Genomic DNA, 13,060 nt, shown 5'->3' with positions numbered 1-13,060 from the left:
GGTGTTGCCTGCCCTTTAAAATGGTCCTGGATGCATTTCCCAGAACACAAGAAATAAAATGTGTATGAAGCCAGCATTAACCAGCCTCAGGGTAGAGCTGCCCATTGTCTCCTGCGCTGGCAGCAGAGACATTTCATCAATATTTCCCATATTTCACAAAGTCAGATCTCTTGACTTCCAGCTTTACTCCCTGCTTGAATCACTGTACTGTAAACAAGTACTCCCCAAGGGTTTGCGATATGTTTGCATCTATAAAAGAAAAACAACCAACCTACTCCGTAAGTCACTGAAGTACACTACACATAGCAGATGTGCTCTTTTAAACTTAGGAAAATTTTGCAGAACTCCACAACCCACTCTAACAGTTCATTAGCACAACAGTTTGCTAACACAGCACCGATAAGGGACGTTATGAAGAAGCTTTCTACGAACAAGCAGAAAAAGTAAATACCTGCATGGAAGATCACATCCTACACCAGTATCTCTGGTTTCTATATTGGTCTTTGGTTGGTTTTCCATTAAATAGTCCAATTTATCTTGTAATTCTTTATTCTGGAATACAGTAATTTTCATCACAAATTTATTTTGGTTAAATTATGTTAATTAAACAAGGAAATAAAATTGCACATTGGCTTATCCCCACAAGAAATAATGTAAGAGCATTTATTGAGAAAATAAAGGAATCCTTACTTCTGGGGAAAAAAACCCCACCCTGAATTAAGCTGACATTTTTATTCAGAAGCTTCTGTTTTAAGTAATTATAATACTGTTACAAAATTGTATGTTGAGAAACTTAGCATGAATATTGAGACTTTGTATTACATACATTCCTCATGTGACTGGTGTTGTAAGTTTGATTTCCATACTGAAAAATAGCAAATACTTCTAGATAACATCAGGTGACATCGGTTCAAATTTTATTTGGTTTCCTAACATAATCACAATAATATAAATTCAAAAGGCAATGCCTTACCTCACATTCTAAGAAAGAGATTTTTTCTAAAAGTTGAATTATAAATAATTCCTTTTCTTTTACTTTCTTCCTTAGCATTTCAATCTATGAAGAAAAATAAAACAAAGGCATTTAGTCTAATGGGGCTGGGAAGAGGAGGAAAAAGACCTAGATACCACAGGAAGAAAACATGTTTAATTTCGATGTACAATACCTATACATATTCACAACCTGCTTTAATCCACGGATTAGCTATCATCCTACAGAATTAGGATCGTGTATATAAAGATGATACACATATACTAACATGGCTTTTAAGGGTTTGTATTTTTCTGGAAAGAGAACAGAAACTCAAACATTGCCATGTAACAAAGCGAACCAGGGAAGACACTATCCTTGATTCAAGGGGCTTTGCTCTAGTCAATTTTAATTACACCCAAAAATATGTTGCACATTTGCTAGTTTCTTGAAGGTCTTATTTGTTTAGTTATTTCCTGGCATACCAGACTCCTTGGAAAAAAATTGCATTTTCATTTTATACCTAGGGAATGGGAAGAAGTTCTTTACAGATGTTCATGAAAATGAAAAGAAAGTCAGCTGCACCAGAAGCACTGCATCTTAATACTGTTCTGTATGGAACAGAAGACAGACAATCTTCCCTGGTACAAGCAGAGGAACAGGGTATGGCCCAGATTTCATGCCAGTCCCTCGCTGCTGGCCCAAAGCTGTTCTGATTGCATGGAAACGGCTTTCTAAAGCTCCTAAAGCCACAGTTTTCCATTCTTCTGAACCCTTTGCTTAAAGCAAGGTTTGCTGTGTGAGGTTCAGCACAGAGACCTGTTGACAGCACAGAGGTCGGTTCCTTTCAGCTGACCGCGTTTGGGAGACAATAGCATCTTGTGCAAACAAACTGAATTTTCTCCTCAGACCAAAGGAAAAGTCACTTGTTATTCTTTCTTAGCCCTTGCTGACTACACATACTAAAATAGCAGCTAATCAAAAGAGCAAAACAAAACAATAGCTAAATAACAACTTCAATTGTTACTGCTTCCCCAGGAGGCAGCCCAGGTTATTACTCGTTGACAGCTGTAGACACACACCACTCTACAAGCACAGAAGACAAGGTGCTTCCTATAGCTGCAGTTAAGAGTCTACTTGAGGTGCAGAAAGCAGTGTCACAAATATTCCTGAGGAGAATCATCAGAAGTGCGCTGAAAGGTCAGTTTGAGGGAGAAACGGGATCCTGTGTCACGTTTGCGTGCAGGTAGGAACTGGAAGAAGCCTGGTTTCCCGCGGTGTTCTGTGCTTGTGCAAGCCTTGTTCTCCAGCAGCAGCAATGAAAGCCAACAGCAGCGGATACTCCTTTTGCTCTCAGTGTTAAATGGTGGCACGTCGATAATTTTTCCAATTAAATTCCTATCCACCTTTCTTGAATGAGCCATTTCAGGTCAGATGACATTAAATTCAGAACCCCCTGCTTTCCCCCCATGAAGTCCATGGGAACGTGTCTGTCAGCTGAGGTGCTGCAAAATCATGAGCTAAACCCCTCGCCCGGCTCCACACCAGCTCTCTCACCAGGCAGAGCCCAACCAACAACAAACTGCGTTATCTAAGGCAACTGTCTCCACGACTCATTGAAGTAAATTAAAAATCTGAAATATTTCTGGTCTTAAGCCTGAAAGCAGAACCAGAAGCAAACCAAGCTAGTTCAGAGATGGTCCCCATCCCAAACGGAATGCCACGCACCGCTTTCAGTGAAGCCTCTATTAGTGTACATATCAGAAAGTGCACCCCTTAAAGCGATGTTAGAGGAGGAAAGATAGATGCTCAAACTGCCTTCACAGCATTAGAAAAGTGTGTATTCTGCACATGCCTTCACATTTTTTTGGGCAATATGCCAACAGTGGAAAAAGCCAGATCCTACGCCAATAGCTTTTTTATCCCAAGAAAACTATAAAAATACCTATGCATAGTAAGAAATAGGTATTTTGTATAAAATGTCACATTAAGTGAAGTAGCTTTATTTTTGTCAGTTTATTGATTGGCTGAGCGCTTCATTAATACAGTTTTAAGTAAAAAAGTATTCATTAGTAAAAAATTTAGTGGAGTTCTACTAAAGTAAATTCATTTTGTACAACAACCAAACTGAAATGAAGGAAAGCTTCATTTTTCCTGGCAGTCATAATGTTACATTGATATGCAAGAAGACCGTTTCTAAATAACTGGGTGAAATTTTCTGTACACTCTCAGCAATCACTTTTTAACTCTTTATCTTAAAATCATTTTTGTGAAAGAACATTAACAAGTCCCTTCAAAATCACCAGTGTAAGACTTTCAGCATGTCTGGAAACAACAATTAGTAGAAATACATCCTGCTAAAAGAGAGTGATTAAATACTCAAAGGTACAATAATGAAAACATCAGTAGTACTATCACCTTGCCAAAAATTTACTGCTAGTTATTATAAAACATTTCAACCAAAACAGACAGAACTATGAAAAAAATGAAGTAAAACAAATGCATAAAATAAACCAAAAAATGAAAAGTTATAAAACCAACTCAACTATAATTTAGCTTCCATTATCCTCAGATATCACATCTCATTGACACAATGATCAGTTATTATTTGGAAAAGCTATAATGTAAACGCCATACAGTAAGTGTTTTCAGCTGAACAGTTACAGAATATATAAGTGCTATCATCATTCATCTTTTCCAAAGTCAGGTATTTCCTTTTTATTTCTTTTACTTTAAAGTGCATGTAAAAACTACCCACGTCATCTAAAGCTATTACCACTTCAGTTTTCAAATCACAGAAACACAAAGCTTGCAGCATTTTCAGAAAATCTTAGAACATATTCTGATCATCATATTTAATTACAACTTTGCTTAGTATTATGACTAAATCTAAAGTCAGCTATATTTTTCCACTGGTTCAATAGCTTCAGTCCTGCCAATAAATTCCTCTTCAGAAAAGACAAAAAAAGTTCTTTTAGGACTGTCAAGTGGGTCTTCCGTACTAATATTCTGTCCTCCTACATGCATGGAAGCAAATAATTTTAACACCAGTAATGAGTATGACACAAAGACAACTGAAGCCAAGCCCAGTTATGTGATCGGGAAGGGCTTTGCCCTGACAGATATCAATCCATTTGTGTTATTGAGGATAATATACCTCATCAGCTGCCTATTCGGGTTTTTACATCAAACACAAAATACTTCTGTTTCCAAATCAGTGACTAAATTACCTGTTAACCAAAAGCAAGATCCAGCTCCTGGGCTTCATAGTCATTTACCTTAAGTTATAGTCACTCTATGAGACTAAGGCTCCAAGATGTGAAATAACCTGTGACCATTATGTTTGCCAGTATTATGTAAAAACAGGTTTAGTGTAAGTTAAAAATTAAACTTGTATTTGTTTATTCCTCACATTGGTTACAGAGACATAAACTCCCTAGGGATGTTTTTGAGTTATTTTAACTAGAATAGGCTGAGGCAAAAATGAGCATGGGCACCTTAAAAACTAACAGAGACTACAAAGAGGAAGACTTTGACAAACAGCTTCCTCCCCTTCCCAAACACAAACCTGAACTCCAGACATTTTGTAATTTGGCAGGAATGACACTGCTTGTACATTATTTTGTGTGTGTGTGTGTGTGTGTGAGAGAGAGAATCCTCTAAGGACTAGCAGACTGAAGCACACACAACAGTACTCCCTGCCTCATTTTAATGTGTTTACATAGCACCAGTCAGAACCCATTTAACTAATATACTTAGCCCCTTTGAAGAATTATGCCAGAATTTTAAAATATGCCTTCTCTTCTACAGTACAGAGAAGAGACAATGTGCTACTATATGATCACACACACGAAGCTTTAGTCTAGCAGTAAAGCAGAATGGAATGATTAGACAATGCAGATTACAGATATGATAAGGCTGTGAACTGGGTAACTTACATCAAACCTTTTGGTGGATCTTTAGAACGTTATGAACTGAAAGACACAGCCGCCACGGAGACCAAATACATTCCAGGAGAAATAAATTCAGCAGTGGCTAAAATGGGAGTCTGTTTCAGCGCCAGGAAAAAAGTCCTGCAGTCCCTGCTCCAGCAGAGCTCCCCTTTGAGGCCACAGAGGAAAGCAAGCGGGGCCAGATATAGCAGGGCACCCCAAAACACACGGCCAACTGGTCGTCTCAGCAGCTACTGCAGTCCAAAGGCTAAAACAACTTCCAAAGTCATGACACACCTTTAAACCTACCCACAGGCCTGACAGAGATAACACATCCCACCAAAGTAGTTTACTACAAAAAAAGTTTATTTACTGAATAAGGACTTGAGTACACATCATCTTATGTCATTAGCACCAGGAGTGAGCAAACCTGACCTGATTAATCCTTTAGAGGGTATACCACAGGAAACCAGGAATAACTTTAGGGGATTACATTACTATATCTATATATTAAATAAAATGCAACCTTAATTCAATACATTTATATAAGTCACATTGCATAAAGTAAAAGTGATGCTTTCCTTTAAAAGAGGAATGTAACAAGAACACTGGATCACAATGCTGATATTGGGTAAAAGCACTTAAAAAATAAAATTCATGCCTTGCTACATAATGTCATTTTGATTTTTCCATAAAAACTTTAGTTATGGCAAACTAAAATAAGACAATAATACAGCACCATAGACCTGTATTGCACAAACCCAAGTCCTGAGAGTGTCTTTGTTTCAAGGAGTTGCATAAAGCAGGAGGAAAGCTTGCAGGTGACAGAGCAGTAGATTTTGACTTTTGGTTGACTATAAGGTAAGAAGGAGAGGAGAAGCAAGACAGGTCAAACACACCACTGACGTGAGGACCCAAGTGGTGGCCAGAACAGCCTAGGGCCAGAGACAAATCAGTGCAAGCCAAAGACTCAGCTTGCATGGACTGACTCTTGGATCGGAATCACTTCTGGACTGACTCCAGGACAAAATTTTCACCAAGATGCTCCTACATTTTCTATGCTTAGTGCCCAAGGCCTATAATCCACCTCAACCTCATCCTTGCTGTGTCTGCAGACTAGCATTTCAGCTCTCTGCCAGCTCAGCAGCCTTCTCCCAGATCTGGCTTTTGCACAACTACCCTCTCAGATTTCTCCATCATTTTCTACAAGCACTATTCAAGTACACCCTTCAGCCTCTCCTCTCCCACCCTTCTCTGTAAGTGCCCAGACAGACTTTCCCTAGCACTTACCTCTTGACCTGACTTGCATTGTTAGATGGACTAGCTGTTCTTTTCCCTCCATGTTTCTATCATTATTTCTACGATCTTCACATCCACATTAAACAGTCAAACAAAACTGGCAACCTCCTTAGCAGTATCATTTTACATTAATGGTCCACTCATTCCTTTCAATACAATTCTGCTGACAGTAAAAATGTGAATTTAGCAACCCTGGGCCACACCACCACCCTTTTTCCTATCACTTCATTCTCTCTTGCCTCCCCACCCCACTGTGTTCATGGCTCCTGCTTTCCCTTCTGCTGTTGGGAGACATCTGACTATTCCAAAGCTAGGAAGGGAAGAGCTACAAGGCCCAATCTACAGTTTGCAATTTATCTGGTCTGCTAGCAACTGAGGAGCATCATGTGCTCTCTTCGGCCATCCCAGGGGCTGGGGAGCATTCGCCCCAGTGCTGTCACAACTAGAACAGCTGAACTCCCTGGCTTAGTCACTCGGTACACACACGCTGCTCAGGGGCTCTACACCAGGCAACAGGGCAACGTGGCGGGGTGCACGTGAGCTCAGCCTTCAGGCCACCCCACTTCAGTCCCAGCGTTTGGCTGGCAGGCACAGGAAGGGCACCTGATCTCTCCACATCGTGGCAGGAGCCGTGAAGTTCCCTGCAGACTGTTGGGTGTGCAGCTTGCATTTCACAAACCCACTTCAATTTCTAATTATCTGAATCACCACATAAGGCCCCCTGTGCAATGTGAACCATCCTGAATTTATCCACTGGCTCAGGATTAATATGGCTGCAGCATTCTTTTCAAGCTCTCTCCTTCTTGATTCAGTCCTATTGCAGGTAACATTTCTTATGTTTTTGCCCCTTTCCGAAACCTTAAGGTCATTTCTTTCAAAATTCCTCAACCCTGACTTTATCACCTTATCTTGTGGGAACTCCCAGAAAATTCACTTCTTCTGCCCCATCCCATCAATGAAGATCTGTTTCTTTTTCTTTGCTGCACCTTACAGAGTCTCCAGTACATCTCCTCAAATACCAAACAAAATTGCTACGCTACTTGAATGGACTGTGTAAATACTCACTAGCAAGTACTGCACTTCTGCATTTCTCTTGCTCCACCAAGCAACTAAACTTTGCTTCAGTAAGATGGAAAGCTAGAGGTATGAGTCAACAGCGTTAAATCGGTCTCATAGATGGAACACCTAACAACAGTCAAGAGGAGAACTGCAAGAAACCTAAAGGATTCTCTAAAGAAATGCTGGAGATGCAAGTAGTGGTATTAGAAGGGAAGTCAACAGAATTACAACGCAGTTAAAGCAGAAGGAAAAAGCATCTTAAAAGAAAATTAAGGTTTGTCCAACTGTACAGGTTTTATAAAGAAAGTATGAAATAGCAAATTATTTTATTCTGTGTACTCAGACACAGTTCTGGAGGCTTGAAATATACAGGCATCTATTGGACTGGAAGAGATCCAGCTGTTAGGTAAGTTCAGTCAATATTTACTACTTGATATTATCATCCATTAGTTTAAAATATTTATCAGGACATGACACTGTTAATATATTTATGTATTATATATTATTCAAGTACCGTGTGTTTTCCTTATCCACCTACCATTCATGGACTGGGCATCTGTAACACTGATACTGAGACATGAACAAACCGGTCATAAATATGACTAAACACGGGACAAACACATACTATATGATACAAGACAAGACAGACAAGACATTGCAACATCAGTCTGAACTCCCAGAGGTAATTGCTGTACAAGGAGAACAAGATTTTACTCAGTCCAATATTTCACTGGACCTGAAGTGGTATTTATCAGAGGCTAGAAAAGAGAATTGAAATTGTTCCAGGGAACATAGTACAGGAAATAAGAACGAGCACCTTTGCCTTTTAATACTCCTTAAATTACTTGAGTGACCCTTCAATATTTGTTCCACTTTAAAACAGATACTGTATTTAAGGAAAAAGTAACAACTGATTGATTTAAGTTAATGCACTAACTTAGAGACCTTCCTAAACTAACGAGCTGTATGAACACATTACAGCAGTCTTAGATGTACATCTATTGCTAAAGTGAGCCCACAGGGCCCAGGTGTCCTAATTGAGTTACAAACATCGGCACATTGTCTGAACAGTTCAACCCACCTTATTAAGAGCTACCTTAGTAACGTGCAAGTTTTTTAATTAATGACTTGGCCAGGCAATTCCCAGCTGAAAGAGCTAATGCTCTGCATGTATAAACACTCTAACCAAACACCAGAAGTGGTTCTACTTCTGCCAATAGATAAGCATTGCTCAAGTCCACTGAGGCATGCCAAACACTTGAACTGGGGGGGGCAGTGAGTTATTTATATTCTGTCATTTGTCTTCTTCCTCCAAGCTCCCATGGTAGGTTTCTCTTTCTACATTTGCTGTTGTGTTTTGTCGTTGTTGTTTCATTTTTACTGTGCCATGCAGATTTTGGTTAATAAAAATTTGGCATCTTTTGTGGCTGGTAATTCCATCTTCTCATCCTCTATGCTTCTGTGTAGCTTCTTTTATTTGACCTAAAATTGAAACTGTAGTTCCATATTAAAACTAGGATATTTTGCTACGTATCTGGAGTTGCAGTATCTTGATATAGAAGGTTTCAGCTGGTTATTAAGTCTTTGGTGGGAAAATTTCTTCTTTATTCCCCAGTTGTGCAATACAATGTATCTTCTGTATTTGGGATATCATTTGCTCATTAGCACTTTGTCCTTTCATGCAAGCATCTTCCACAATAGAACAGGATACAGCTTCTCCCTGGTCTTTGGTCACCATTTATTATCCAACGAATCTGAGACTAAAGCTGGAGAACAGCTCATGGGCCATGACCTAGAGACAGTTCAATTCAGCAGTTAGGGGAATCTCATCTGAAATCTGAGTTCTGTAGATAATTTCTTGGCACGGAATCAAATATTGTTTTCTCTTCTCAGTCCCCTTCAGAACAGCTCCCTATATCTGCATCAACCCACTTGTCTTGCTTACCAAACACAAATGCTTATTTCCTTCCCTCTCCTGCTTCTCAACAATGAAACAATATTACATATAAAATGAGCTTATTGCACCATGAACCTGCAATCCATTTCAATGTCAATTGCACAAATTCCAAAACTAAAGCTCTCTTCAATCTCTTGAGGTTTGAAATTGAAATAAAACCAGGAAATACTTTTGTGGCTGATTTAAAATCAATGTTTTGTATTTCATTTGAAGACTTTCAGCTCTATCTTACGATAAGCTCTCTCCCATCTCCCACACTGGCACAGACAGGATGAACTGATAGACCATCTCAAATAGATAACTCAAAGACAAGCTTTCATCCTCTTACAGAACAACAGAAATTTTAACCCTGAAAGAAATAATGTGGTAGCAGCTTCCCATGCCCTTCCATAGTGCCTCTGTGCCTGCATCTGCCTGCCCAACTCCACCTCTGCAGTGGAAACTCCTTAATGCAAGGGCCTGAAGTTTGCATGATTCCACCTTTCACACTGTAAGTCTCCCTGCAAATTCTTCCTCTGATGGAACTGGGGTTTTCCTGGATTGTCTTTGAAAGTCTCTCCCTGCCCAGCCATACCTTAAGATGGCTACAGAGGCAAGGGGTTAAAAAAAAAAAAAAAAAAAAAAGGCAGCTAATTGAGTCTACCATTATTAATGTTCACTGATTTCACCACTGAGCTCTGGATGACCCACTATGGCCATCTGTCTCTTCATTTTTTTGAAAGTCTGCTAAGTACAAATGGGTTTCTACACACTTGCCAAAGGCAGGTCCTGCACTTCCAGCTGCCAGCACTTCATGTAAAACGTACTGCACTAAGCTGGGAACAAATAGATTTATTTAACAAACAAGTTAACAAATAAATCTGTCAGCCTTAAATCATCTTAAAATCTTAAATCATCTGCAGTCTCTCTCTAATGAGAACATGAGGCTCTAAGACTACGCAGGGTAACTTTCTGCTCCGCTGGTGCTCTAATGGGCTGCGATCTTGGCTCTCACAGCAGAGAATCCCTACGAGGCTGAAAAACGAGTTTGCATGGGATCTGACACAGAGAGATGTTGAAGGTCACCAACTCCAGCAAACTTCCAATTTTATTTCTTCCATTTATTTTCTTCTGCAAGTTATTTTCCATGCTCCTGCTTAATTTATGACTGGTCTGGCTAGGTCAAGTTGAAAAAGGTTCTACTAATGCCTAAGATGGAAGCATTTCTTTCCAGAGAAAAAATATGAGAAGCAAATGATTTCTTTGCTAAGGAGGGTAAGCACACTGAACTGTGATTGTCCTTTGCCTGGGCTCAGTTCCACATGTCTACTGCATTTGGTACCAACAAGATGGGTCCTATGAAGAGGAAGGCTTTAATACTCTTTTCCTCCATGGCTTCCTACATTTGGGGCTTCTCTGCTAGCATCCCCTTTCATGCATGCCTAGATTAGGACCAAGCACAGCCTCCTAACACATTTTTAAATGCCATCAGAAGAGCACCAGAGGTGTTAGAGCTGCCTATTGCATCACAAACTCCACTGTAAAGCTTCTCTTTCACTTCCTCATGACTGCTTGCTGTTCTTTCACAGAATGCCCTGCATCTGTCACTTGCAAATGATCCACCATCTTTCCCTAAAAAGGCCTGAAAAGCAATCTATTTAGTGATTTTTCAGCCAGCAGATTCATCTCAGTACCTGCTCAGTTTTGACAGTTCTCTATACCGGTTTGAAGCAGTGTATCTTGTTTGCTCAGCACTCCTCTGAAATAATGTTCATTTCTGTAGCTACGCTTTGTCTAAATTGGCGATAACAGCATAAACCACTGTGGTTTACACTGAAAGAATAAACCTCTCATTTATACTTCAGATCTCTGTCCAAATATACCAAGATTAATACTAAATAAAGCTCATCCTGTAATGAAGCAGGCTTAGCCCATTCTCACCTAGCTCATACAGCAGCTGTTTCAGCATCTAACAAAAGCACTGCTGATAATTTTGACTATTTATTTACTTTCCACTTCTTTTCTGAGTTTCCAAGGTTAGCCTGTCGTCAGTCTGTTCTGAGGCAACAGAGAAGCTAAGCATTTCAGAAAGCAAGCTTTCTAGCCGCTTTGATCATTCTTTCTTTCTCACTTATAATATTTAAATGCAAGTTATTCGTCATTATAATACCCTCACATTCCCTAAGATGTAATGTTATGTTACAGATACCAGCCATGAAAGTATTGCAATAACAAGAAACATGGCAGGTTTTCATGACACGTTTCTAGAGATTCCTAGCCATACATTCTGCATTCAGTCAAATTTAATGTAGAGAGGATGTGCATCCAAATATGATGAACACATTTTCTGGGACTTAAATAGTAGCACAATTACAAAATCTTCCCTGTTTACTCTAGAAAGTACATTTAGTGCTTCTGCTTACTAGTTTTTAATTTAGCTTCAGAACAGACTCTTGAGATAGCATTCCTTTTCAACAGCCTACCTTTTAAGAAGTATTCTTATTGCCCATTTCTCAGCTCCTACAGCATGGTTAGTAAGTATTACTTAAAGTGAGCCTAAGAATACTTTTCTAATATTTATGTAGAGTAGAGCACAAAATTATGAAAAATACCACATGGGTGGCTTGCTCAGGGCATACTCATCTGCAATGCTTTTCATTTTCCCCCACGGTGAATAGCTACTCCTCTCTGTACTATTAAAGCTGCTATTTTTAGGCCTTTAATTAAAGAGTCCAGTTTAAAATAGCGTATGCCAACTATATCACAGATATTTCCTCAAACACAGTATGAACACAAACCATGGATAGCATGAAATTAAAAAAAAAAAAACCACGAAGTGCCTAATGTATTTGGTCCATCTGACTTGATGAAACCTCTGTTGCAGGAGTCTTTAGTTAGCTACATCTGTATTTTCACTAGTGAGCTACAGGTGTTCATATAGTTCTCAAGGAAACTGAATTCAAAGAAAAACTAACACAGAGAAGGACTAAAAGAGAAAGCAAAAATATATTCTCTATGGCTACTTGGCAGTCAAGGATTTGTACAGAAATTTAATTGATTTTGAAAAGCAGGTAGTCAGACATCAATTAAAAGCAGACATATTTGACAGCTAAGATATTCTACTTGTGAAATAGGATAATTGAAAGATCTAGAAGGGCTTTCTGTGTATATGAAGGCATCAGCAGAGATACATTACAAGGGATCTGCAAGCTAAATACACTCATTAAACCCAATATTTATGAAATAACAGTCATTGGCCCAAGATTTATACACGTTTTTACTATAAAATCCCATGGAACTGGACATATCTGTTAGACCAGTGCAGCCTGCTAGAGGTCAAGTTACATGAAGCAGTTTTTAAAATATATTTCATAATAAAGGGCAAAGTTCAGGCCACCATCCTCATGTATTACTAGAATCAACTGGTTTACCACATGTATCACAAAGTGACTACAAGTCTTTGAGAAATTTTGGTTAGAAATTAAAAAAAGCTCATAATATGATGATTGGCTTACAGAGATACCAATCAGATTAAATCATAGTTCCCATACTTCATTAATTAGATGGAGTGGATTATTAGATTGAGTTTTCCTTAACAGAATACCATGGCATAAAGATTTTTAGCTCGTTTTTAGAGCACCTCCTATGATGATTGAAAATAGTGAAAACGGCAAGCTGAACTAGCAACAAAACCTCAAGACTTTATACCAGTCTTCTGGTATATGTGTGTGTGTGTATATATATATATATATATGTATGTATATAAAAAGACAGGAGAACTTTAATGCAAAGAGGTAGATACTTTTGCATCCCTCTGTGTAAAAGACACTTAGTATCACACATTTCATCATACAGTAGGACTCA

At 38.9% G+C, this 13,060-nt stretch overlaps 1 protein-coding gene across 4 annotated transcripts in view; it reads right to left on the bottom strand.

Annotated features, from left to right (window-relative positions):
- Nucleotides 1-13,060, bottom strand: part of LOC119151702 (myocardial zonula adherens protein) — an 82,101-nt gene that overhangs the window by 16,001 nt on the left and 53,040 nt on the right. For all 4 annotated transcript variants that reach the window (XM_037395916.1, XM_037395917.1, XM_037395914.1 and 1 more), the window contains 2 exons: nucleotides 974-1,057; nucleotides 452-552 (listed from right to left, as the gene is read on the bottom strand). In XM_037395916.1, coding sequence (XP_037251813.1) covers nucleotides 452-552; nucleotides 974-1,057 — 185 coding nt within the window. The remainder of the gene's footprint in view (nucleotides 1-451; nucleotides 553-973; nucleotides 1,058-13,060) is intronic.

Source organism: Falco rusticolus, chromosome 7 (genome assembly GCF_015220075.1).
Source record: "Falco rusticolus isolate bFalRus1 chromosome 7, bFalRus1.pri, whole genome shotgun sequence".
NCBI classification, from domain to species: domain Eukaryota; kingdom Metazoa; phylum Chordata; class Aves; order Falconiformes; family Falconidae; genus Falco; species Falco rusticolus.
This window is presented reverse-complemented; position numbering and strand designations above follow the sequence as displayed.